This window comes from Anomalospiza imberbis, chromosome 4 (assembly GCF_031753505.1).
Source record: "Anomalospiza imberbis isolate Cuckoo-Finch-1a 21T00152 chromosome 4, ASM3175350v1, whole genome shotgun sequence".
NCBI lineage: Eukaryota > Metazoa > Chordata > Aves > Passeriformes > Viduidae > Anomalospiza > Anomalospiza imberbis.
In genome coordinates this window covers 60,728,357-60,755,773 of record NC_089684.1, presented here as the reverse complement: position 1 = coordinate 60,755,773, position 27,417 = coordinate 60,728,357, and the positions used below count along the sequence as shown (strand labels likewise).

The following is a 27,417-nucleotide window of genomic DNA, read 5'->3' as shown; positions in this document are numbered from 1 at the left end:
CTTTACCTGGATACTGGTGAAGGATACAAATCCTTCAGAAACATACATACACAAATGAACACTGTAAAAATCCAAACCTGCACATTAGTAGTGTGACTTATTCTACCTTTAGTGAAGTCTTTTGCATTTTACCCTGGCTTTACCATTCTTGAATTGCTTTTATACCTTTATTTCTTTTTCCTGCCAGTGATGTTACTGCCTGACCATGCACTTGTATGTCCTGGTACCTCTAGCTGTTTAGAAGGTGAATAGCTCATCAGCCAAGCCCAAAGCTTCGTTGCTATCTGATAAATGGTATTCGACTCCTAGACCTTTCTGAGTAGCATAATGGATCCTGGTTTGTAGGGGTAATTTCCATATGGAGAATATGAACCCATTGGGTTCTGCAGTATCTGCCTGGCATTTTGCCATAGGAAGAGATTTCTAGCTTGTACAGCATTTGACTGTGTTAGAAGTAATGTTAAAGCTACAGTGCTGAGGGAAAAAAAAGGCTGCATACATTACATTCATTTATACCAGAAGAGTAGTGGTGGTTGTTTCCAAAGCACAGCACACTTTGAATTAAAATTTATAGAATCAGTGCTCATATAATTTTGGTTACTGCATCTCCTCTATAGATCAGAATTTGGTATTATTTCAGTAGCTACATTTGAATGCCAAATGCATGTTTAAAAAAGCTGTGGAGAGGAGTGTTGGCAAGAGTTTTCTTTGGACATGGTCCTTTAGACATGCCTGAGTGTTGGTGAAGAAGGAGACGAGGTTTTGTTTTTTGCTTAATATATCCTAGAAATGTTTGTGTGTGCACTTACTGTAAAGCTGGTGTTGACTTAGTTTGTTGTTTCGCCTTCTTGATGGGATTTCAGTTAGTGCACAAAAAGAGACAAAGCTGAGGATATCCTCAGTTTTGCAGGCAAAGATGCCAGTATTCTTTTTAACTTGATCTAGTTTAAAATGAAATTGATTGTTTTTGTAAAGCAGGGCTTGTTTCAAAGTCCTGAATTGGGAATTTTTATTAAAAGCATGCAGCTGTAGTTTTTGGGTCTAACTAAGGATTCTTTTCTAAGCATTTTTGTAGGAAGAGTGGGATTATGTGCAGGAACAAGTACATGGACTTGCAGAATCAGAAACTCTCAAAAAGACTGAGGTCAGTTTGAGAATACTGTGTTTCTTTTGCACATGCAGTGAATTTTTCTACTTAACATTTGGAACAAATGCGAATACATAAATGCTGTTCAGGTGTGTGGTATGAGGTGATACTGGAGAAGATACTGTAGAGCTTGGTAGTGTTGGGTTAACACTTGAACTCCATAGTCTTAAGGGTCATTTCCAACTTAGATTATTCTGATTCTTTGAACTGTAGTGGCTGGTTTTAAGTTCCAGACTCAACAACTTGTATATCAAAGCTGATGGAGTCAGAATTGTGTGTAAGACTTGAAACAAAAATAAAGCTACAGAGTAATTGTGGAATAATGAAATCACACTTTCCTTCCGTGGCTTGCTTACTATCTTGAGTTATTTTGTTTTGGGCGGGTATAATTCCCTTGGTAGGTAGGCAAAAACACTATTTAGTGTTCTCTTATTTTTGTGCAGCAGCAAGTGGGGATGGGGAGAGGTGAGACATGTACACTGCACAGCTGATTCTTTAGAATCATTAGGTGAAGGGAGTTAAAACATTCATCTCTCCACATGATAGCTTTATTCAGTCTTGGCTGTAATGAGAGGAACTGTTGCAGTATTTAGGTACAATAAGCATAGCTGTGTCTATCTAATGTTGAGTATGTATCATATATACTGTTGTTACTCCTTGGTGCTTATCCTTCCAGGTAGCTGCCTACAAGACTTTAAACGTTTGGTTTGTATCCACTTCAGCCTGGGCACCTTTAGGGTTGTGTTGTATTAAAATTCCTCCTCTGCATTTAAATATTCAAGTGTCTCATTTTCTCCTGTGTCTCTTCACCCATTTTAGGAAAGATCGGGACCGGGACAGGGACCGAGATGATCGTTCAAAAGATCGTGACAGGGATCGTGACAGAGATAGAGATCGTGACAGAGAGAGGGACAAGGAAAAAGATCTGCGACCTACATCCAACTCTACATATTATGCAGCTGCTGGGTTACCAGCTATAAAACCAGCAATGATTCCACACAGTATTAACCCTTTCACAAATCTACCACATACCCCACGATACTATGATATCCTGAAAAAAAGGCTACAACTTCCTGTCTGGGAATATAAGGAAAGATTTACAGATATTTTGATTAGGCATCAGTCATTTGTGCTGGTTGGAGAGACTGGGTCTGGTAAAACAACACAGGTGAGTTCTTATCTATATGATACTGCATTTTTTAAAGGTTGTGGTTGTGTGTGAGAAATAAATTGTGTAAGAATACTTCACAAACTGTGAGCAAAACTAATATGATGGCTGTTATATTTGCTTAGTGAGTGCAAAAGATGGTAATTTTACAGCTTCTTCCACTTCAAAAATCCAGTACTGCTTCCAGGCCCCTGGTTCCATTGGACTTTATAATTGGTTTCTGTTAGAGGAAGATACAGCTTTTATGGTGGGACAGAAGTGTACTAAATCCACAAACTGAAGTGGTGGTTTCCAGTAATTTATTTAGCTGTCTATGTAGATGGCAGCTACGAAGTATGAACTTGTTCATGTTTTATGAAACTTACTGCTATAGATAAAACGAACTGAAATGTCAGATACAATTCTGACATCTGATTAGCTTTTGGTGATACTCAAACTTGAGAGGTAGAGTCTTATGTTTCTTTGGTGCTGAAACTTCTCACAGATTGTAGAGATTTTTAGTGTTGTAGTTAAAAATCACTTTTTTTTGGTAGACTGAAGGCTTTAAAAGTCTTCCTCAGTACCAAAAATAGTGATAACAGATGTGCAGAGCCTCCTTAAGCCTTAAGAAAAATTTTGAGGACCAGTACAAGGAACACCTGGGTATTTATAGCAGGACAAACTTGTTCAAAACTTTATCCTCTAGTTTGCTGTTTAAAGTCTGTGTTGAAAACTAATGTAAAACACTAGTTTGTTCTGTAATCTGAGAAAATTGAGGCAGAAAATAGAAACAGAAGAATATTTTAGTCTTTATAAAAGGGATTGTAGCTAACTTTACATCTTAGAGACAGTAAATTTTTGGTCATACAATTTTTGGATGTTGAGAAAATGTGAAGGACATAGTAGTATATTGAATATCTTTTATAGCTGTGCCTGAAATATCTAAAGTTACAGGACCTTGCTGCACATTCTAGGAACCAGCGTTATGTTAGCAGGTAGTGTTATGACATTCTGTATTTTTTAAAACGGTATAAACCAAGACAAGGACTGTATAAAATTCTTTAGAAAGGTTTGATTATGTAGTTATTTGGAAGATGCAGTAGCCTGAATATTGTATTTAAAATTGTACTTACTTATATGAAAACAAGATTACTTGTGTGATATGGAAATTTGAAGATCTAAAGGTTATGTCAGTGTCATTCCTCAGATGTAAAGCTTTTCCTGAGTTATTTTATTACTTTCACCCTTACTTTCTGAAAGGATTTAAGTAATTTAACACATCTTTCCTAAAAACTGGATTTAAGCTACCAGAAGTACATAAACTGTCTTGGAAGCTTCCCTGCTTCCTCTTAATTTGCTCTGTGAGGTTGCAGATACGTTTTTAAACAATTGACAGTGTCTCTGTAGGGACATATCACTGAAAATTGTCCTGCTGCCACCTAACGAAAACTTCGTTTCGCATATGGTAGTGTCTCATTGTTTTTGTGGTCAGTTGCTGTCTTAAAACTTTTTTTGGGGATGATTGTTTTTCTTCTTAAATTCATTGATCAGAGCAAGATAAATACTTTTCTGCAGCTAAGAAATCCTTTAATGCTCAAACTGCAGGTGTACATAAGTTATTAATGTCAGATTTATACAAATAAAAGCAAGCAACATTTGAAAAATATTATTTCCAAAATTAATGTCTTCTTTCATTGTGATAGTAAAAGGCTATACAGTAGTAGATATTTTTGATAGTGAGCTGCTGCCTTTCAAGTCCTTTCCCTGATTATTATCTGCACCTCTCCTATTTAGGCAGGTTGAGAGAGTTGGGATTGCTCATCTTGGCTCCAGGGAGGCCTCATTGTGGCCTTTAAGTACCTAAAGAGGACTTACAAAAAACATAGAGTGACGTTTTACACGGGCAGATAGTGATAAGACAAGGAGAAATTGCTTTTAACCTGAAAGAGGGGAGATTTAGATTACCTGTTAGGAAATTTTTCACTGTGAGAGTGGTAAAATGCTAGAACAGGTTCCTGGAGAAGTTGGGAGTGCCTCATCCCTGCAAGTGTTCAAGGCCAGGTTGGATGGGGCTTGTAGCAGTCTGGTCTGGTGGGTGGCATCCCTGGCCATTGCAGGATGGTTGAAACCAGATGATCTTTAAGATCCCTTCCACCTGAAATAATTTTGTGATTCTGTGATTATATGCATGTTTTTCCATTAGTCTTGTAGAGCACCCAGGATTGGAAATGCTTGGTTAAGACAATGGAAAAAACAGAAGATTAAACTTTTCTCACTTGTTTCACATAGACTTAAACCCCAAAGTACTGAAGAAGATTTCTCTTAGGAAGGGGTAATTACTTACTGTAATTGCAGCGTTCATTCTCTTTCAAATCTGGGATCATATGTGGTTCTGGTATAATAGTTTCACTTTGTTTGGTAAAGAGAATGGTAGAGTGGCATGTCCTTTGTGTATTGATATAACATAAGCGAGGCCACTTCTTTAGCAAGGCTTCTTGGCGAAGTTCAGGAGCAAGGTGATGTGGAGTAGAGCTTAATCCTTGTCCTTTAGTGTGCAGGAGAACTGATACAGGTTCTCAAATAATGAAAATTCAGAGATTTCTACCATGTAACTTTTAACTAGGGAAGTTTTCAGGAAGTTGGAGAGGCTCAAAAAAGCCAGAAAGGGCAGTGCTCTTCTGTCTCTTGCTATGCAGTTCTTAAAATAATGAAGTTCCTTTGACTTTGAAGTAGTCTTAAACAGCCCTTAGTCCATTTATCCTTGATCTTAGAGGCCAGTGTATGTATGTGTAGTCACTACCTCCTCGTGTTTATGGAAGTCATATTTGAGAATCTCTCTTACTTGAGAAAGTCCTTGAGATTAAATGGTGCTAACTAAAGCCATTCCTCCTGCTTTTGATACTGATAGAATGACCTTTTTTATAAGGAAAGTCAGGGATTTTTGAAGATGGTGTAGGATTTTTTTCTGTCAGTGGGATTAACTTAAGGCTAGGTTTCATAATAACCAAATGAGAGTATATTCCCAGATATGACTGAAGTAAAAAAATGCAGTATGGCACAGTCTTGTTTCCCAGTATATGTATGTCTTCGAAAGCTGGACAGGAAAAGTCTGTATCAGCTTAGCACAGGGAAGTCTGTGGAGCCCTTTTCTTTCATTTGACACCGGTGCTGCAGATTTTGTTGTTTACTGGAAAATCACTTTTAAATTGGTTTTATTTCATGCTGCAGTGGCCTGACAGACCTGCTGGTTCAGAATTTATTTCAGGACTTGCTCTAAGTCAAAAAGCTTCACCTAATATACTCACATATACTAATACACTTAGTTGAGCTGTTACTAGTGACTTAGTGTAAAGCAGGGGAGCCGTGTATATGTTACAGGATAGGGTTTCGTGTTGCTGCTGTTAGTGTTCAAGAACGCTATTAGTTCTACTTTTGAATAGGATTTTCAGAAATTTGAGTTCTTCACAGCAGTCTAATAGGCTTCTGGCATATTTTGATTGTGTTTGCTTTATTGTTCCTATATTAATAGTGGAAGTATATTCTTCATTTAAAAAATGCATTTGGCTACACCGATCTGTATCTGGTTATGTCTTACTGTTTACTTATGTCCATTTTGCTATGAAAATACAATAATGAAGAGCTGACATTTTCCTGGTTTAAATTATACTGCTTTCTCTCTTATTCCTCATTGGAATGCCATGTATAAATGGTATGTTTTCTTTTCCTCTTCATGTTTTTAAGAATACTTGGAAAGTAATTACTAAGAACCAAGTGGGTTTTTTGGTCTGAAGGCTTGGAACTACTTCGGTCTGGAGATGTCGCCTCATAAAGTGTCACACTGAGAACATATTGAGAATAATCTATCTCCATCAAACAGTTACTGACCATAGGAATTCTGAATAAAACTTATTTTGGATGATTCTTACTGTTTCCGTATTCCTAATAGGAGCAGAAAACTAGTGACTGGCAAATGAAACGAGTGCTAACACAGGAAGGAAAGCATAGGGGTTTTATATGTGGTTGATGAAATTTCTGAAGAACACTAATAAACCTAATGAACATAATTATCTGTTCATTTTATTTGTTGTACTTCTTGGCTAAGACAATTCTTTATTACTAAAATAATTCTTTTTGCTTAAACATATTAATAAGCATTACTTTTTCGAGATACAGAATACATTTTGCTTACTGTAAAATTTTAACTTTGCTACTGATCTCAAATTTTGTGTGTTAGCTCTAATTTTGGTTGCTCTGGAGCATGTTAGCTGCTGCTAAGTACCTGTAAAAGGTATTGATCTAGTGTGGGTAAAATGTACCATGAAACTATGTATATCCTTTATGACTTCAAAGATAGTTATGTACATGCGTAACGAGAGTGTGCTTTATTTAATGGCAGTGGATCCAACTAACTAGTCTATCTCTAGTCTAGTCTGTCCTGCTTTGGCTATTTTTGTGTGTGCAGTTGACATCTCTGTGGAATTCTAACTGACTTTGGATTCAGTACAAGGGTTACAGATTCCGTGTGACCATTTGAAGTGTGTTTATCACTGAATTTTATCCTTGGCAGATCCCTCAATGGTGTGTTGACTACATGCGCTCGTTACCTGGCCCGAAGAGGGGAGTTGCGTGTACCCAGCCCCGGCGAGTGGCCGCAATGAGCGTGGCGCAGCGCGTTGCTGATGAGATGGATGTCATGCTGGGCCAGGAGGTTGGGTACTCCATTCGATTTGAAGATTGCAGTAGTGCAAAAACCATTTTGAAGTAAGTATTGCAGCTGTCAGGTAAATGTATAACAGCTTACCTGGAGGTGAGGGAACCACAGGGTTATGAAGGGTGAGAGCAAAGTTATGAAAGGAGTAATAAGGAGTGACTCTGTGGATTGGTGCTTTTGTGTCTCTGTGGGGAAGAGTCAAGGGAGCTGTAGCATGAGCTGAGAGAACTGTGAGGTATGAGGCATGAATAGAGTTGGAAATTATTCATTCCTCCTAAAGAAGACATTGCACCCTATAGAAATTAATTTTAAATTATCCAGAAAGAAGGAGGTGACCTGAATAAGTATTTTATTATTAAGGCACTATTCATATTAAAGCACTTTAATATGCAGTTTCTCTTTGTTGTAAATTCAGCTGATGTTTTACGTCTGGGGTCTTCTACTCACGGTACTTCTGGTGAAGTTCAGTACATTATTTCAGTAAAGGGAACTTTCCAAATTTTCAAAACTGGCCTATGCCTGGCTCTGGGACACATTGTCATGAGTGTTGTACTTGTCATCTGGTATAGACTCCTGTGCTGCCAGGAAACAGGTGCATTTAAATGCATCATTTGCAAATTGCATTCAAGGTGCTCAGTTAAAAACATCACAGTGTGGTTCAAGGATCAATGATTTTCTACCAAAAGATGGCTTCTCTTTGGTCGTACAAGTAGAAGGACTGGGCATAAAGTTAATATGGAAAAATAAATCTAACAGTAGCAGAAAAGCAAGAAGTGAACAGATGATCTGCAGACAGAAAAGGAGAACAATTGCAGAAACAGTGTATCTTGGATTTTAGAGGGTGTTTTCCCTTCTCTTGAGCTTAGGTTTGGAAGTCTGCCAGTAATAGTCTACAGACTATTGTAAGTGTTACTAAACCTTGTTTCCCCTCACTCCCCTGTTTTTTTTAAGCTTTCCCCCCCATAAGATTCCACTTTTACTTTGTTTCTATTTGAAAACTCAAAATGGGCATGTTACAGTGTTGAAAGTAGTTTGCTGGTGTTACTACATTTAAAAAGTTGATTAAAAGTTTAGTTCAAGCAAGGCAGTGAATATGGAAGAGGATTCTGTATCAAGCCTAATAGGCAGAGTGTGAGTTGGAATTGTTTCTGTTTGTTCAGGTATATGACTGATGGTATGTTACTTCGTGAAGCAATGAATGATCCTTTGCTGGAGCGCTATGGTGTTATAATTCTTGATGAGGCCCATGAGAGAACACTGGCTACGGATATCTTGATGGGAGTTTTGAAGGAAGTTGTAAGACAAAGATCTGATCTGAAGGTCAGTAATGATGAAGTTCAACAGCATCTCTGTTCTAGTTGCAGTCATACTGGATAAAGTATCTCTGTCTTTACCATTAGCTGATTTTTATAATTGTTTTTTTGATCTGTGGTAATGTATATTGGAAGGCTAACCCTAGGAAATTCTGAATGTGTTTTGTATTGAGGAAGCTCCTAGAAACAATACAATTGTAGCTTAACCTTATGTATTTGACTTGGAATTTTTTTGAACCTTTATAAACAAGGGTGCTGTATTCAGGTAATAAAAGTATTCTTATATCACAATCAGCAATTTACTTTCTTAAAATTACATGTTGCATGCATAACATGTCACAAGTTCTAAACGTTGAGTAACTTTTTGTCCTCCAAATCTACAGGTTATAGTTATGAGTGCTACTTTAGATGCTGGCAAGTTTCAGATCTATTTTGATAACTGTCCTCTTCTAACTATCCCGGGTCGTACCCATCCTGTGGAGATATTCTATACTCCAGAACCCGAAAGGGACTACCTTGAGGCTGCCATTCGAACAGTGATACAAATTCACATGTGTGAAGAAGAAGAAGGAGATCTCTTACTCTTTCTTACTGGACAAGAGGTATTTTCTTCTGTTTCCTATTCATTGTTCCATACAGAAACTGCTTCAAGTGACTTGTGTAGACTAAAACAGTTTCCTTTTCTAGTTTATTATTAGGATGACCTGAGGTTTACCTGCCATACACTTTAGGTCCTTCAACATTGTACATATCTGTAATGTAAATGGTGTGCAAGGCCTTTCTAAAATGAAAATTCTCATCAGCTCAAGTACTTCAAAAACAGCCACAGAATGAACCTGACGGGAACTCCAAAGATCTGGGTACCTGAGAGTGTCCTTGGTTTTTATTGAAAATATGTGCACAACTGTACGTGTATTGTACAACTTGTCTGAAGAATAACCATTTGGTTCTGCTGCTTAGCTGTCAGTAATAGCTTTAATAACAATGTTCAGGTTTGGTTTTTTTTTTTTATCAATAACTATGAGTGTTAGGCTGTAGACTTTAGGTACCATAAGTTCAGGGAGTTAGGTCTCAGAAATGGACTCCATGCCATGCCAAAGAGGATTGTATACAAGCACTTAACTACATCAGGAAATAAAGATTTTCTGGAAATTTAAAATACTTTACTTGAAATAACCTGGGGTGTTTTTCTAGTCCTGGTCTTTCTTTGAAGCTCTTTGAGTGTCCATATTGGTAAACTGAGATGGAGAAGAGGTTAAAAACCCGTAGACATTTTGAAAGTTTGCTGGATTCAGTCAACCTAAATGTGTTTTTCATAGGGGAAGAAATGCAGCTAGCAAAAATATTTTTCAACTCATTCTTCTTTCAGTTACTGCTTTTGAAGAAGTACCTGTCAAGGGATGTGGAACAATTCATTGTCTTTCTTCTGAGCAAGCACAACCTTAACTATGCCAAGGGGGGATAGTGGTACAAGTAACTTGTGATGCTAAAGGTACCCTGGTTTCTTGAGTAGACTTTCCAGCCATAAAGATGTGTTTTCTCTTATATGAGTTTTAAGACATTTGATTAAAGTGTCTTCTGGCAGGTCATCTCCCTTAAAAAACCAAAGCACTATAAAAGCAAATACTCTGACTTTTACATTTGTCCTTCTTTGATTGGAGTATTACTGTAAGTTAAAATACAGGTAGGAAGAAATACTTTCAGTGATAGTGGCTTTGAGACCTACCTGCTTGGTTTTAGTTTGAAGTTGTAGTTCAGACTAGCTGGGCACTTAAATGTGTGAATTAGTGAAACAGCTGTTGCAGAAGGGTGAAAATTGGTGGCAAGAGAAAGGAACACTGCTGTCCTGCTGTTTCAGCAGAATTTATTTTTCTCACAAGATGCTAAATCAGGCTGGTTTTCAACCTTTCGCAAAGCGCAAATACATGGCCTCCTGATTTATGAATTATGTGCTTGCTGTGTATTACTCTAAATAACCTGTTGCAACAATCACTGCAGGGCATGGGATGAGTGTCTTTGGCAAATGGCTCTAGACTCCAGACCTGCCAGCGCTGCAGATTTTGCTGCTCTTCTTTTGTTTGAACAGGTTATTTGATTTTCACTGGGTTGATTTGCAGGACATAATGTATTATAAGGAAATTCTGAATAAAATTCTGTACACAGAACGCAGTCATAAGTGTATTGATATAATTAAGCATAAAAGCATCTAATACTGTATTACCGACTCACTTTAAAACACGCGTTGGTAAGCTAGCATCCTCTGCTCTGGAGTCTAGAGTTGTCCACTCCACATGTAAGTTGATGTTACTACCCAGGGGCACTGGAGTTGACTCTGCCTGGGCCTAGTCTTAGTTTGGGTGGTTAGCATGAAATTCAAGTCTGGTTTAGCTTCTGTAGAGAAGCCTGGAAATACTTTAACTCTTTTGATTAATGACATTTTGAGGCCTCTGTTGAGCATCATAATAGAGTCTCTGTGCGTATCACTGTTGAATATAAAGTGGTGTGACCTGCTGTACTCTGAAGAATGGGAAAGTGTGCTCTAGGTACCATTACCACTGTATGCTTCAGGTTCATTAGGCTTAGTAGCTAGGCTAAAATTGATGTATGCAAGGCAGAAATGCTTTGTAGTTCTTTCAGATTCTTCAAAACAGTGTGAACAGGGTGCAAGATTATTTTTCTTGCCAGAAAGGTGCATATGCAAAGCTAAATGAAATGACAGAAAAGGAACATGCTTTAGCTGAAATGGTGCAAATGTGACTTGTTGAGAGTTTAAGAGGCTGAAAATAAGGTGTAATTGCAGTGGCCTGTGGTAGAATGGGTTTTCTTATTGGCTATTGTGTTCTTATCCAAAATAGTTTGAAGTAATTTCGTATGGGAATTAAGATGGATAACAGTTAATTAGTACAGATTAGGTAAGACATAGAGAAGATGATGAACCTTGGAGATAGCAAGGAAGATTCTGTGTTGTCATGCCCAGAAAATTAAAAGAAGCTTAAATGTGTTTAGAAACGAAAGGAATTTTAATTGTATTAGCATGCTACTGGATGATGATAAAATTGTTGTTAATGGTGTAGAAATATGTGTTCAGTAAAAATTTCCTTCCTGAATCCTGAAAGGTGCAAAAGTATATGATTACACAGTATGAACTGCTTTTAAGTCAATTAATAACAAAAGAGGATATTTAAAAGCAAAATTTACTAGGAATGAACATTTTGAATCAGGACTCATTCTACAAGCTTTGTAAGGAGGAAAGCTCATTTGTTGATTTTTTAAAACAAACAACCCCCCTGGTATATCAGGAAAATTCAGAACATAGTGTTCATGTTTAATGCCACTGTTCAAAAATGTATAACCTGGTGTATTGGGTTTGCATGGCCAAGCTGTGGTAGCAGGGTGACTTCTTTGAGGAGCCACTAGAAGCTTCATCCATGTTCACCAGAGTCAACCCCTGGCATCTCCAAAGATGGATGTGCCACTGATCAAGGCTGAGCCAATGGTGGTAATGTCTCTGTGATAACACGTTTAAGAAGGGAAAGAAAAAAAAAAACAAGCAAATTATTGAGTAGTTGTAATTGCAGCCAGAGAAGAGCAGGGTTGAGAATATGTGAGAGGAACAACTCTGTAGACACCAAAGTCAGTGTGGGAGAAGGGGGAGAAGGTGCTGTGGGCACCAGAGCTAGGATTCTCCTGGAGCTTGTGCAGCTGGTGGTGAAGCAGCTGTGCCCCTCCAGCCCATGGAGATCTATGAGGATGCAGAATCCACCTGCAGCTCATGGAAGACACCCATGCTGGAGCAGGTGGATCCCTGACAGGAGGCTGTGACCATGTCGAGGGCCCATGGAGAGCGGAGCCCCCTCTGGAGCAGTCTGTCCTTGGTCACTCACCCCATGGGAGAGTGACCCATGCTGCAGCATCTTGCAGAGATCTGTTACTGAGGAGATGGACTCAGTTTCAGAGAAGTTCATGGAGAGAAATAAGAGAAATAACTTGTGATGAACTGACCATAACCCCAATTCCCTGTCTCCCTGTGCTGCTGGGTAGGAGGTGGAGCTGGGAAGGAGGGAAGGGTGGAGGAGGGGGGAAGGTGTTCTGAGGGTTGTATTTTACTTCTCATTATCATGCTCTGATTTTGTTAGTAATAAATTCAGTTAATATCTCTAATTTGAGCCTGTTCTGCCTGTGGTGGTATTTGCTGAGTGACCTCTCTCTGTCTTTATCTCAGCTCATGAACCCTTATATTTTCTCTCCCTGTCCAGCTGCAGAGGGAAGTGATAGAGAGGCTTGGGTGGGTGTCTGGCATCCAGCCAGCATCAACCCACTCCACCTGGACAGCTGTAAGCTAGGTTACCTGTCATCAATTACCAGCAAAATTGAAAACTGAGAGGGATTTTGTTTCACAAGGGAAATGCATAATTACATTTCAGTCAACATGTCTTTCTTAGACAATAGGTGTTGTCAAACTTGTTCTCAGTCTTTGGAATTACAAAGTTGGTAGTCTGGTTGTGTAGATACACATTTGTTAAGCTTGCAGATCTTAGAGGCAAGTTGTTTATTTCCTACTGGAGTTCTTCTAAAACCGTATTAGATTTTACACTCCATTAGATCAGTAACCCGAGAGTAGGTGTAACATACTTAGAGATGAAACTTGTGGGGTGGGAAAGACAGAAATAATGACACAGCAACTGTATAGGTCTGTCTTATATGTTCTGGTAACATGGGCATTTACAAATGCCAGTTGTATTCTCTGTTACCCTTTTTTTAATAAAGTCAAATGCATTGTTACACATTTATGAGGAAGTATCTAAGCTGCATCTGTAGATGTGAAGTACAGATCAGGAGTGTTCTTGATTGTAGATAAATATACTTAAAATTGTTGCTGTGAAGTTCAGTATTCTAGAAAAGCTTAAAGTGATATTGGTAAAACTGGTGGTTTAGAAAAGAGTTACAAAAAACTTTTGAGGTTTTGATAGAAAGTTTGGTAAATGAGGGTTTATTTTAAAGGCGCCATATTTTCATCACTGTGAGACTGGATGAACTTTGGAATTGAAAGAAAACAGAGACATACGTGTTCATTGAAGAAAAAATTGACAACTCTTTTGGTGTCAGTGGTAGTGGTTGGGTGAGGTTAAGAGGAAGTCTGTGTACTGAAAGTGAACACAAGTTGTCCTGTTTAGATTCAGATAGGAAGTATTTGGGGAGCTGGGCAGCATGAACTAAAATAAGTGCAGTAATACTAATTTTGTTCAAATGCTAAAAGGAGGAAGGTTTTTTGCTCTTCATTCAAAATGATGTCAGTATTTGAAATTACAAATTAATCAGGTCAAAGAGATCCTGAATATGGGAATTATGCCAAGGCAAATTCAATGACTTGACAGAGCAGTTTTAGTTATGGTCAAGTGTTACTTTCTCCATGTATTACTTTTTTCTGTCTGTGCATAATTTTGCAAAGTTTTGTTTTGCTCAGTTTGTGTTCAAAGGTCTGAAGTGGTGCAGCTCTTGGAGCTGGTTCTTTTTATTGCAGTTTTGTCATTTTAGCTTGTAGCAGTGTGCTTTAATTTCCAGAGGAAGAAAGGGAAATTACGTAAGTTCCATGCAGGCTTCAAAGACAAAGACTGTATTTCTATAATGGTTCATGTCACCAAAGCCAGATGTTAATATCTGTGCCCTGCATGTGATAGAACTCAGAAGGGGACAGGTTAAGGTGTCTGCCAAATATTTCTAGTTTGCAAAGTACTTTTTATTTATTCATTATTTTCCTTTGCCCCATACTCATTTTCACAAGGATTTTCGGTGTTAGTTGCCTTTGGGGTTTAAGAGTTATGCCTGTTTCATGTATCCAACATGTAGCTAGCCATGTATCCAGGATGAAGCTAAATGTGACTGTATAGTGTAGCAGCTGATCTTCTGTAGCTAGATCTGTCATCTCCTGTTTAGAAGAGTTAAAAGTATGTTTTAACTGGAGCAGTCTTGGAAGTTTTGCTCATCCTGTGAGATTCTTCGAGTGTACCAGATAAAGGGTCAGCTGAAGAAAGGGATTCTGCAATAATGTTCCCAAGGGCCATATTTACAAAATCGTTGACCTCTATTTTGCATGCCAAGTGCTCAAATTGTCCCATTGAAGGTGCTTAAATGACATCACTAGTCACCATCTTTTTGTAGAAAGGGTTTTTGTAAAGATGAGGTACAGCTTTGACCTTGGGATAGAGTGGAGCCTGGCCAGCATGTTCACTGGCTGTTTGCATAGACCACAGACCACTCTGGCCTGTGAGTTAGAGTGGATGCTGGCAATGGAATCACTTTGGCTTAGGGTAACTTATGGTCCATCATTCAGTAACTGCTGTTTCGTGTCAGTGTAATTTCACTGTACCTTCTCCATGGCAGCACGGGTGAGTCTTGCACACAAACAGAAGGTAAGGATGGCTAGATTTGCAAGAGCAGTGTAACTCAGTAACTTGAGGCCATAGATGTTTTCAAAGTAGTGGGAAATGCTGAGGGGACTGGGCTCGTTCAGCCTTGGGAAAAGAAGGCTCAGGGTGGATCTCATCATCATGAGCCAGTATTGAAAGTGTGGCTACAGCATACATGGAGACTCCCTTTTTACAAGGACCCACATGAAAAGATGAGGGGTAATGGATAAAAGTTAATCCTGATGAGATTGTGGTTAGAGACAAGAGGAAAATTTTTCACAATGGAAATAATCAACCATTGCAATAAACTCCCAGGGGAGGTGGTGAGTTCCACAACACTGGACGTGTAGGATTCAGCTGGACAGGGTGTTGGGCCGTCTTGCCTAGACTGTTTTTCACAAGAAAGGTTGGATTAGATGATCCTCGAGGTTCTGTCCAACCTCTTGTTCTGTCATTCTGTGAACTGCATTGCTGCTTGTCATTCTGGGTTTCTTTTGCTGTTTGTGGGTTTTGGTTTTTTGGGGTTTTGTTTGTTTTTTTTTTTGCTTGCTGTTGAATAGAGCTTATAATGGAACTAGTAAGAATCATGTATTTTTTCAGCACAAACTTGTTTCTTAAAGACATGGTGCACTAACTCAATAAGATGTGCAGCTGGTCCTGTAATATTTTTCTGTTGCTCATGGTCTTCAGTATGTGCACCCTACTTTTGACTGCAAAAATTCTATCAGGAAGAGAAATGGAAGGGAGTTTCTACTGAGCATTCAGCTTGAACATGTAATAAAGACTTCATTTTCAACAGCAGAAAAAAGTAATCTGCATGATAGGCAAAATCAGTCTCTTGTGTGATTAATTTTATACAGCTCCTTTTAGATGAACTGCTAATAATGCATTCAAATCCTTAGTTTTTGATGCAGAGCTAGGATATGTTAGGTATTGAAGAAGAGAGATGATACAGAGCAGTGGAAATGTGTTATTGGAGGCAGCTGATAAGGTATTGGCTTGTGGTTCAATTACTTCCAAGTTTCTCTTTGCTATGTGTTTTGACACAGCCTGAGAAACCAGGAACTGGCACAGACAGTCTTTAAAAGTCATACCTGAAAGATTTTTAGTAATAAGGCTTTTGTAAGTTACATATTTTTTAAAGGAAAAAAGTGAGTATTGCTGAATATTACTTAGTAATAATTTGTCCAGGACATGAACAAAGTCCTGTTCATGCTTTCAGTCTGGTAAGTATTTACTAGTATGCATCAAAGATGGTGGTGGGATGAAGCTTTAAGCATTAGTGTCCTGTAAGTGGTACTCTTGAAGTTAAGCCACAGGAAAACTTACGGTCCTCTTGGTTTTAGTCCTGGCATTCTGAGACTTCAGGACTCATTTGTTTTGTTGACAGGCTTCATATGCAAAAGTTTGCTTCTGGGCTGGTGGACCTTTGCCTTTTTGGTGGACCGTTTCTAGCTGCTCAGAAAAAAAAACATCTTCAGTGAGAGGAGGAAAAGTTAGTGAATCCAGGTGGCTTTGGGTTTTTTTTAGGCACTAGCTATTAGCCTGCCTTTTCTTTGGAAAAGTGGTTCAAGATGGAGTAAAATTCTTGTCAGATTGAGAAGGCATAAAGTAACCTACTTACTGTTTTGTAAAAATATTGATGGCTGCACTACTGTTACTAATAAATTGAAGGGAAACTGTGCTCCCTGGTCTTGCTTTGTTTTCTAAACAATACAATGCTAAGTATTGATTCCCATACAGACTTAGGTTTTGCACAAATGGAAGTTGTCGTTAAAATCCTGAAGCTTTTTGGGGTCTTAGAATTTCCTACTAAAACTTAAACTGCTGAATTAAATTCACCTAATTTGGGAGATATTCTAGATATTGCCTGTTGCCCACCAGCTATTTGAAAACAAAGCAGCCTGCTCAGGTTTTTGTCTAGACTCAGTCTTAGTCACACCAGTTTGTTGGAAGGAACACCATTTCAATTAGCTTAAATTTGATTTAATAGTAATAATCTTGATAGAATTATTTTCCAGATTGCAGCTTTTTTTTTTTCTCTTTCTAAGTGATTTTTACTTAGCTGTAAGTTCGAAATAAAAATTGTTTACTGTCACTTGAATGTTGAGGTGACTTTGTTTTTCCTGGTTGAAAAATATTCACCACCCCATTCCCTTATTGATCACTAGTACATATAAAAATAAATAAATTATCTTTACGGATTGTAGTTGTTTTGGAAGCTTTTCCAAGGAAAATTACTTAAGGGGCTGATGGTGTGGAAGAATGTTGAGTACTCCATGTTAATGTTCAGAGTGTAGTACTGAGGGGTTCTTAACTGCTGCTTGATTCTAGTTTCCATAGTGTTGCAGCTTAACTGTAGCTATTGCCTGTGTATTGTAAATTAATTTTGATGGGATCAAGAGGAAGTTTCTGGAAGCTTTAAAGTGCTTGAGATTACTGTCTGGGATAAGTCTGATTACTGGGTTTTGTGTAGTACCGATGTGTTGTGACACTTGCAGCTTGAGAAAAATGAGCAAATGCTAGTGTAATCCTTCCTCTTTTTGTGGCCCGCTTGTTTTTTACCTTTTGGTAGTCACCTTTTTTTAGCATGAGTGCATCAAATGGACAGGTTCATTGAATATTATTTTACTGAAAAGTATTTCTCAAGTACTAGTCCTAAGAAGTCTTATTTGTGAAGAACTAGGATCAATCTAGTAACTTTAGCACTGCTGAAGTCTCATGCTAGGCCTGTTTTCTTCTTTAACTCTGAAGAAGGTCCTTATGCTGATGCACTGAGCATCATGGATCTCTGTGTGTGGGTCCTTTTATCCTGTGTCTGTTCCTACTTCCTATTACCCCCTTACCCACTACCTCAGGTACTCAGTGTGGTAGCTTTGAGGAGTTTTTCCAGACATAATCCAAATACAATCCAAGTTCACTCTACCTTCTTGTTGTTCTGCCTGAGAAGAAGTGTCTTCTGTGCAGATTGTTGCAATCTTCATTCCAGGAAGGGGTTTTATAATGAATTTATTTGGAGTATATGGTGTGCAAATACTTAAAGGTGTATGGTTTGTTTGTTTTTAAGAAGCCTTTCATACTTGAATAAAGTGAGATGATTGAATTAGACTTCCTGCATCTTTAAAGGGTTAAAGATAGGATTGTGCCTTCAACTATATGGGTCATATTTCTGGATTTAGATACCTTCATGTGATGCAAACAAATCTTGAACACTCAAAGGTATCCTTAACACTTTAAAACTATTACTGCACATAATCCTTCTGTCTTGTGTACTTGGGGGTACCAGTTTTGGTCATCATCTGAGTGTGGTTGTGCATACAGTTAGAATCATAGAATATCTTGAATTGGATATGCCAATGCTTATCCAGTGCTGAATTGGCTTTTGCCATGCTTATATTAATTGTATACACTGATCAGTACAGAACAAGTATTGTCTGTGCTTCTTTAAAACATACTCAATGCATTTGTGCTGAGAATTTAAATGTCTCTTTTAAAAACAAGCGAAAGACCCAAATTTGGTGTAGATTTACCTGAATTTAGGATTTCTAAAAGGGAGACTGCTTTTGCCTGTCAAATCAGTTTGAAAGCAGTCATTTTACTGCAAATGACTGCAAAAGCAGTCATTTTATGGAGTCTTTAGATTACCAATTCCGTATATTTGCTTTAGGGTCTAAAGTATCACTTCAGCTTCAGGCTAGTCAGCATGGCATGGGAGGTCTCCCCTCTTTTCTCAGAGAATGTTGTAGTAAATTTTCTTGCTTTTGCCTACTGCTGGTTTTTGTCAGGACTTTATTCTCCCCTCAGTGGTTCAGATGGAAGATCCATAGTTGGTCAGTGTGTCTCTTAGTTATACTAGTGAAGGCTCTGTTGTGATTTTTATGTTAATGAATGGTGTTACTCATTAACCTAAATTTCTGTGCAATCCAATTTTCCATAGATCTTGTTATAACTGTTGGTCACCTAGCTGGCTTAAATGTAGTAGTTTGAAAATGAAATGAACTTGGAATGGTTGGGCTGTGGTGAACTGTTTTCTATGGTAAGCAGACAATAGGCTAGAAAATACTATGGTAGAAAAAAGCATAAAACATCTTTCATCTTCAGAGTATTTCACTGACTTTTCTTAAGCTTAAATGGAATTTCAGTTAATTTTGAAGTAAGTTCTGAAAACCGGGATTGAGAGGTTTGGTTTTGAGTATCCATGTTTATACTGTAAAGGTGTTTGTTCTCATTAGGTACAATGAAGCAAATCTTCTATATAATTGCATTAGTGATACGTGACATTAAAGCTTAATTGGCTTATTTAAAATATCTTGCACATCAGTTTCCTTCAGATTGTGAAAATTGAAAAGGTTATGAGTGCAGTTTAATATTCCAGGGTGAGAGATTTCAATTTTAGTACAATTTGTAGAGATTTAATTAGGAAACATGACTAAAAGAAAAAGGATGTTGAATGCAAATTATGCTGTTCATTAGAGTATAGAAGCTGAAACATCCTGAAGTATTGTGGAAATTTGATTGCAGATTCGGTAAGCACCTTGATTGATTTCTTACTTTTTAATGTAGAAGTTACTGTGATTGTTCTTCAGGGTGTATACTTAATCTAATTGTCATAAGCGCTCTAAATATGCTTCCTTTTTCATGGAGTTCTCTTCTAACCAGTATTCTTGTTTTGCAGGAGATTGATGAAGCCTGCAAGAGGATAAAACGTGAAATTGATGACTTAGGTCCTGAAGTTGGTGACATAAAAATCATTCCATTGTATTCCACCCTTCCTCCACAGCAACAGCAAAGAATATTTGAACCTCCCCCACCAAAAAAACAAAATGGAGCAATAGGAAGAAAGGTAAATACTAAGCTGTGTTAGTGTTCTGTTCTGTAAGTAGCTACTCATAGTTGCATGGGTATGAAATATCAACTATGACTTTCAGCTCCTTTAAATATATTTTGACAGCAACAAGTACAGGGTTTTTTTTATGAAGCCTTAAAAATGCAGTATTTTATCACATTAGAATTTTTAGGTAACTTGAAATTTGTCTCTCAGTACAAATCAAAGTTCTGTCATCAATCTGTATAGGGCCAGGATGTTGTGGTAACAGTTTGGTTTGACTGGATGGAAATGGTATTCATTTAAGTTTCTTATGTGAAATATGATTTATGTGGAGGATGGGATTTTTTTCCTTAAATAATTATTTTGAGATGTGCTTTTCCCCCTTTTTTTCTTTAAACAAATTTGGGCTGTCTCTTAGGGGTGGATTGCCAGGCAGGTTTTATCTGTTTCTTAAGCTTTATGAGAAGGTGCAAGTTAAAACAAGTATGTTGAAGTTTAAGATTTGTATTTTTGAAGTAATAAATGAGGAACTGAGGTTCTTTTATTAGGCAGAATTGATTGAGAAACTGAAAAACTTGAAATGGCACAGTGAATGTTCTTCATAAAATGATTATGTCAGTTCTCCAATAATCCACAGTAGAAGCTATATGTTTTTTTAGAAAGGAGTCATATTAAAGCTTCCTAAAACTAAACTCCTGCTCTGCTTGAACTGGCAGTCACAAAGCTAAGATTTTGAAGGCCAAAGCTGAATCATACTATGTGCTCTAGGCAGGGTTTGTTCCTTGGTTATTTTTGTTTTTGTGCAGTACAGTGCATGTATAATACTAGTGACAACTTTCTAGTGTTCTGGAAGAATAAATCACTTGTTAAATTTAGTGAAATTATCTTCTTTTCCTGCAGAAGTTGATTGGAGAAAGCATTCAGTCTCAAATCATGAAACTAATGCTACAACGAAATTGTATTTTCAAGTGACTTAAATGAAAGAAATTGCTTTTAAGTAATAAGTGATAGCTATGTATTTAATTAAATTTTCACTAATTTTTAAAAATTATTTTTAAACCTGCCCTTCAGAATAGGCAGGTTTTGGTTTTCTGCATAAGAGGATAACAAGTGCAGAGTGTAGTTTTTATTATGTTGAAATGACAGAGCCAGTACCAGTCTCTGAGAGGAAGACACTCTAGGTGTAGCAACTCTTTTACTCCAAGAAAAGTTGTTATGCCCAAAAGATGCCTGTATAGGGCAGAGCAGACACAGCATGTAGACAACAGACTTAGACCTATGAAGTTACTTTTCCTCTTTGGCTGAAATATTCTGGCTTCCATGTTTTACTTTTTATTTCCATAACAAATCTAACTATGAGTGAAAGTGCATCTGTGTTGCAATTTTTTAAAATGTTGATTTAGTTTTAGTTAGTCTTAGTGATCAAGGTATGTAAAGTAAAACTGTGGTGCTGTGCCTGTCTATTTAAGAAAATGTCTCTCTTCATCCGGTCCTTTGTGGGAGTTGAACCTAGATTTTAGCAGTGCTGAGGAGGGAGCTAGTAGGTGATCTGAATCCTTTCAAAGGCTCTAATGGTCATACAGGTGTAAGTGAAATGCTTGCAGTAACTGACTATCTCCTGAGCTTTAACTTTCTGGAATGAGATGCTGGAATTAGTGTGGCATTTTGCTGTAGTAGTGGTAACAGCTAGTAGTGATGCAGCTTGACAACTTCGCACTTTTTTGTCCCCTTTGAGCTTAGAAAGCAGCTATTGTTGTTAAAAGGTTTAAGATTACAGACAAATACTCTGATTAACTAGTAAGAATATTTTTTTTCATTGAGGAAGGTGAAGATGACTTAACGTTTCTATTGCCCTATGTTAAAGACTCCTTGTCATCTCATCCCTTCTTTTCAAACCCTGTTCTAGTTTGTTTCAGCAGTCTTAAGCATTGCTAGTTAATACATATGCAATACAGATGTTTTTAGATGTAGATACTGTATTTTAATATTCAAAGCAAAGTTTTTAAATTAATCTCAGAAACTGCAAGACTATAGCTAAGATTAATTATATTTCGTTATTTAATATACTTAAGTGCTGATTTCAATTATTTGATGTTCAAGTAACTTTGTCTTTTGACTTAGACTTGAAAGATATTATAATTTCTTCAGCCTTTTTAAAGTTTCTTCTTTTTTTGCAGTCATTAATTGTAATTTTTTAAGAAATGTGACATTAACAAATGATATCTGTATGTTCAACAGAATCCACCATGTAAATAACTTTTTTCTTTCTACCTTGGGAAAGTATAGCTTAAGTGAATTCAGGTACAATTTAAATTGTACTGCTGTGGACTAAGCACACTAACTATATTGAGTTCCTGATATTGAAGTGTCCTAGTAGAAATCAGTGGTTAAAAGCAGTATAGAAACCTTTTGTCTCTGCTCTGTAATTAGTATTTGAAGAATCTTGGTGTAGATGGTTCTGTCCATTAGCAGAAACAGAAAAACACAAAACTTAAATGAGGTATACTCTATAACAGTAAGCTAAATGTGGATTGACTAGACTTCTAATGTGAAAGTTTGAGTTTAATTTGTATATTTAATGCCTTTCATATTTTTAATGAAGATGTATTGAGATTTTGCACTGACTTGCACTGATATTTGTAGCTGTGATTTCTTGTCTAATTTGTGCAGGTCATCTGTGAATGATGTGTACAATATTTTCTGTTTGTTTGAGGAATTCTAAGTAGCATGTCATTTTAGTGTAAAACACCGTAATTCCAAAGTAATTGTCAGCATTTTTTCCGAAGTACTGCTTTCAATATATTGTAGTATTTGGGCAAGCTTAGACCTTAAGAAGAGACAAGCTGAATGTGATAAGTAGCCGACTGGCAAAGTGGTCAGCAAGCAGGAAGGGAAATCAGCAGTCACTGGCTTGACTGTAATTCTGAACTAAGTATTAGGGGGTCTCTCCAGTTCTAAGTGATAAACTGAAGGCAGTAATGACAGATTGCTCTGAAATTAGAAAGTGAAGGGTAAGCATTTCCGATGAAGCGCTGAACAGGTTTTGGATCTTTTCTGAGGTAATAACGTGTAATAACCTGATTCAGTGTGGTCACTGTTGGTATGAGAGCTAATGGTATCCATTGCTTGTTACACTGCATCTCTGGACATAAAAATTTAAATGGTGGCAAATTAAGCCTTGGAACTCTGATAGTCACTTTTGCTTTAATTTTTGCATATGACTTAATCTTCTGAAAGGCTAAGAATGTAACATTAAAGATATGTAAAGGTGTTTGAATATCTGGTGATAGAAGAAGACAGTAGAAATTAAATACATATTGTTCACTATTTTAGCTGGAATGTGTTGGTAACAGCTTTATTTCAAACAAAATTTAAAAAATACTGTGCTGGTAATGTATATAACTTTCAATTTATTATTATTTAACCAGTTTACTGTGTTCAGGCTTTCAGAAAGAGGAAGAAAGCTAGAATTAATACATGATGTTAAAGGGTTCCAGTATAACTTGTCACTTTGTACCAGAGAAGTGAGAAAAAAAATTGAGTAGTGGTTTCATAAATTAAATTTTTGCTCTTCTTATTCTCAATTAACATTTGTTACATAGTTAATAGACCCGTGGGGAGGAAAAAACAGCAGCTGAAAACTGCTTTCTTTTCACTAGAAGTTCCTCTGGTTGATTTCAGATCATCCTGTGATAGTGTTGGAGAGCAGCTCTGGTAGTGATTGATTATTGATGGACAGTTTACTGGAAGTTATTTGTGCAGAGACAGAATTGGAGCCCTTCATCTTTAGGATGAAGTAGTTTCATTTTGGGTTTTTTGGGGTTTTTTTGTTTTGTTTTTTTTTCCCCACAGGTTGTGGTGTCCACTAACATTGCTGAGACATCATTGACAATAGATGGTGTAGTGTTTGTGATTGACCCTGGCTTTGCAAAACAGAAGGTAGGTACTATTTTTTCTCTTTATAGTAGGAAAGGTGATAGAATTTGGTTTGCTCAGGCTTCTTTTCTCTTCGCAAACACTTGACAGGTCCTTTTACAATTGAAGTTTTGAACTTGGTTGGTTTGGATTTGTTTTGTTTTTAACTTAGGATTTTTGCTGTTTGTGCTTAGTCTGTGAACTTTAGATAGAATATTTTTTTTTTAAAAAAAATAAATGTGAGAATTTGGTGTTTGATTTGGAATACAGCTTTTCTAGATACTTTAGGAAGGGCAGTTTTGTACTGTTGGTCTATGCTTGAGGATGCTCAAGGAAAAAAAATTGTGAAAGTAAATAAAAGTGGTTCTAGAAGCCTCCTTTCCCTTAAGTCACTGTAGAAAACTCCAGCATTAAAAGGAGAAGAAATGATCCCTGTTTTTTCATGTCAGTATTTATCATGTACTGTTGCAGCCCTGAAGATTGTAATCAAGCTTGTATTGTGGTTCTTGGAACATCATAGGGTGTTCAGAGGAACTGAAGTAGCTTTCCTAAGTCAACCCAGTAACTACATAAAATAAAATATGAATGTCATTGGCTTCCTTTTTTTTTTCACTAAATGTAGCTTTCTTTATAACTTGGTTTCTTAGTCTTTTCCTTTAATAGCAGTACATATTTTCAGCCTTTTTAACTTTTGCTAAATGAGACAGACACACAGCAGAATGTGAGTACAGCCAGTGTGTTTTTATGCACAAATTTCAATTGCCATTAAGGCTGAACTTTTTTCACAAATAGTTCTTTTTACAGAAGGTATTCTTCCAGTATAAGAACTAAGGTTTCTGTACATATTTTATACTGAATCATACCAGAAAGGTCTTAAAACATGGACGGAAAATGTCTTCAGCTGAAACTACTGTTTGACTACTGCCTTCATTTCCAGTGTATTCATTTCCATGAGCCCTATTGAGTTGGCAGGGCTGCTGTTTAGATGTGACTGCGGTGGAAGTTTTTACAGTAAATACTAGCAGATATTTTGTACTGTGATAGTCTGCATATACCCTTGAAATACAATTTTGTCATTAGCCTGATCTTTATAGTTGCATGAAACCTTAATGTTGGATTTTTCTGATCTTGAATATGAATTATTCAACCTCATAGTGATGCCTCAAGAGGTACCTGGAACAGAGGCTAGACAGTGTTAAAGGAATAGAGTAGGTATTTATTAAAAGGCCTTCAAAGGATACACCTTGGGTAGTACCAGAACCTGGCCATGGCTGTGCCCAGGATGGATGCCTGGTCCTGAGTTTTCACACTTTTATAAGTTTTGGTCCATTTACATATTGGAGTTAATTGTCCAATTACAGCTTCAGGTTATGAAGTCCCATCCTCCCAAATTGCTTTCTTCAGTTAGTTGTTGTTTACACTTTTTGGGCCCAAACCTGCCATGGTATCCTTGGTTCTCAGCCTGGAAAAGGATTGTTTTGTCTAATTAAAATGTGAAGAGAACTTGCTAACACTTTATATGAAGTTCAGAGTTACACTCTAAGACAGTACAGAATCGAAAAAATATGAAATCTAAAACTTAAGGCATCAGTAGTTATATCAAGACAACATTTTTATGTGATTTTTTAAGCACCACGAGTGTTTAGCACTCTGTAGAACAAATTGGACACATTCCATTTGCCATGAAAATCTTATCTAAAAATACACTTAAGAACAGGGAGCCTGGCAGGAGTTGTTGTTAGAAGATGAATAAAAAAATGCTATTCTCTAGGCAGTTGTATTTGAAGCTCTCCAGAGTCTTTTTTAGCCAGTTTTTTTTTTTTTTTTTTTTTTCCTTCCCCCTTTCAGATACATACAACTTGTGCAGAAGCTATGTTTAAAAATAAGTTTAAAGCAGTTTGGGTAGTTGTCCTATTCATGAACATTGTTTATTCTTTTACCTTCTGTCCTGCTCTGCCTCCACTTTGAAATAGGTGTACAATCCTCGTATCAGAGTGGAGTCTCTGTTGGTGACTGCGATCAGTAAAGCATCTGCCCAGCAGCGAGCTGGCCGTGCTGGTCGTACTCGACCAGGCAAGTGCTTCAGGCTTTATACAGAGAAAGCCTACAAAACTGAAATGCAGGTAAGATTGTGGTTTTTACATTGTGTTTATAACAATGTCTGATTCAGGTTGTTGAGTGCTGTGGTATTAAACAAAATGAGAATTTGAATACTTCTGTAGTACAAAGTGTCTGAAGAAGTGTTACAAATTTTCTTCTTTTTTTCCCCCCTCATCCCCCCAGGACAACACATACCCTGAAATTTTGAGGTCTAACTTAGGATCTGTAGTATTACAGCTCAAGAAGCTTGGTATAGATGATTTGGTGCACTTTGATTTTATGGATCCTCCAGGTATCTCTTTCCATCTTTACAATCTTTATTTTTATGACTACTTTATATAATGACAGCATGGAATAAATTCTCTCATTGCCTTTCTTCTGTTTTTTTAATTGTAATCTGTAAGGAATTGTCTTTTGTTTATCCTGAAATTTAATGCTCTGTGTCGTATTCAAGCAAGCTTTTTCTGTGTAAGTGCTTTTAGTGGTACCAGAGAAGCCACTGAAAGCCCCTTTCCTTCAGGGAGTAAGAGAAAATTCTTGGCATTACAAAGTCTGTTATTCGAGGTTTTTTATTTATCACCTTGACTGCTCATTCTAATTGTGCAATTGGTTAACAACTGTAAATAGAATGGGCTGGTGTTTCCAAAGCTGAATACATGGTTTGGTTCCAACTGTACTTTTTATGCATCATTCTTCTAAGTGTTAAATGTTCATATGTGCTTCAGAAATAAGTGCGTGATATTGCTAATCAAAAATGTAAATCAGTCATATATACATAGGTGAATTATTTGTTTTTTCCCTTAAAATATAAACCTGACCTGGTCTGTAAATTTTTAAATAGTTCTACAGAACAGTTAAGTGCTTTGTTTGTGTGTAACATGCATGATAGCTTAGCAGAAAGACTTTTGGATTTCATTTTATTTTTCCTTGTGGGTTAATACTCACTGTGTAAGGAATGCAAGATAAAGAGAACATTCTTACTGGCTTTCTGGAAGACTGTAGGTATCTAGAGTTGACATGGCTGAAATTTTAGGACTATTGTATTTAGTATGGAACAAGGGAAAATGTATCTGCAGGGAGAAGTGATATTACTGGTACTGAATATTTCACAATGCGACTGGTGTCTGAATTTTGAAAAGCAATAATCTTCAAATATTCAAAGCATGTGATTAAGTTTAAAGCTTTTCTAAATAAGTGTTCCTTCCCTGCCGCCCCCATTCATTCATAGTTAGGTGTGTATTGCTGGATTTGGCAACAGTTTTGCATTTGGATGCTAGGGAATGGAGAACCAAAAAAAAAAAAAAAAGATACCTAGTAACAGTCTGTGCTTCCTCGGTTTTTGCTGAGTCAGAGTCATTTGGGTAAAGTGCGAATTTACTTTTTTTTTTTCCTTTCAGCTCCTGAAACTCTGATGAGAGCCTTAGAGCTTTTAAATTATCTGGCTGCTTTAAATGATGATGGAGACTTGACTGAGTTGGGATCCATGATGGCTGAATTTCCACTGGATCCACAGCTGGCTAAAATGGTTATTGCGAGCTGTGACTACAACTGTTCTAATGAGGTCCTATCTATTACTGCCATGTTGTCAGGTAATAGCAGGAAAAGAGAAACTAAACAAATTGCAGATCTTCAGTTTGGGGAATATTTAATTTTCCCACATCAGAAAAATAACATAAATATATTTTTAATAAAATTATATTTGCTTTTTAAAACTTTATATATGGGTTCAGTTATTATGGATTTATGTAGAGACCTTGAAGCCAATGAGTAGTAATGTTGAAAATTAGTGCATAAAATGATCTAAGAGTTTGCTCCTAACATCAGTTAAAAGTATATATATATGAATTGT

General features: G+C 37.0%; 1 protein-coding gene across 1 annotated transcript in view; it reads left to right on the top strand.

Moving 5' to 3' along the window:
• DHX15 (DEAH-box helicase 15) overlaps nucleotides 1-27,417 on the top strand; it is a 45,661-nt gene that overhangs the window by 3,824 nt on the left and 14,420 nt on the right. The window contains exons 2-10 of the mRNA XM_068188800.1: nucleotides 1,967-2,315; nucleotides 6,862-7,055; nucleotides 8,166-8,325; nucleotides 8,702-8,920; nucleotides 19,401-19,568; nucleotides 23,406-23,492; nucleotides 25,442-25,591; nucleotides 25,752-25,860; nucleotides 26,966-27,157. Coding sequence (XP_068044901.1) covers nucleotides 1,967-2,315; nucleotides 6,862-7,055; nucleotides 8,166-8,325; nucleotides 8,702-8,920; nucleotides 19,401-19,568; nucleotides 23,406-23,492; nucleotides 25,442-25,591; nucleotides 25,752-25,860; nucleotides 26,966-27,157 — 1,628 coding nt within the window. The remainder of the gene's footprint in view (nucleotides 1-1,966; nucleotides 2,316-6,861; nucleotides 7,056-8,165; nucleotides 8,326-8,701; nucleotides 8,921-19,400; nucleotides 19,569-23,405; nucleotides 23,493-25,441; nucleotides 25,592-25,751; nucleotides 25,861-26,965; nucleotides 27,158-27,417) is intronic.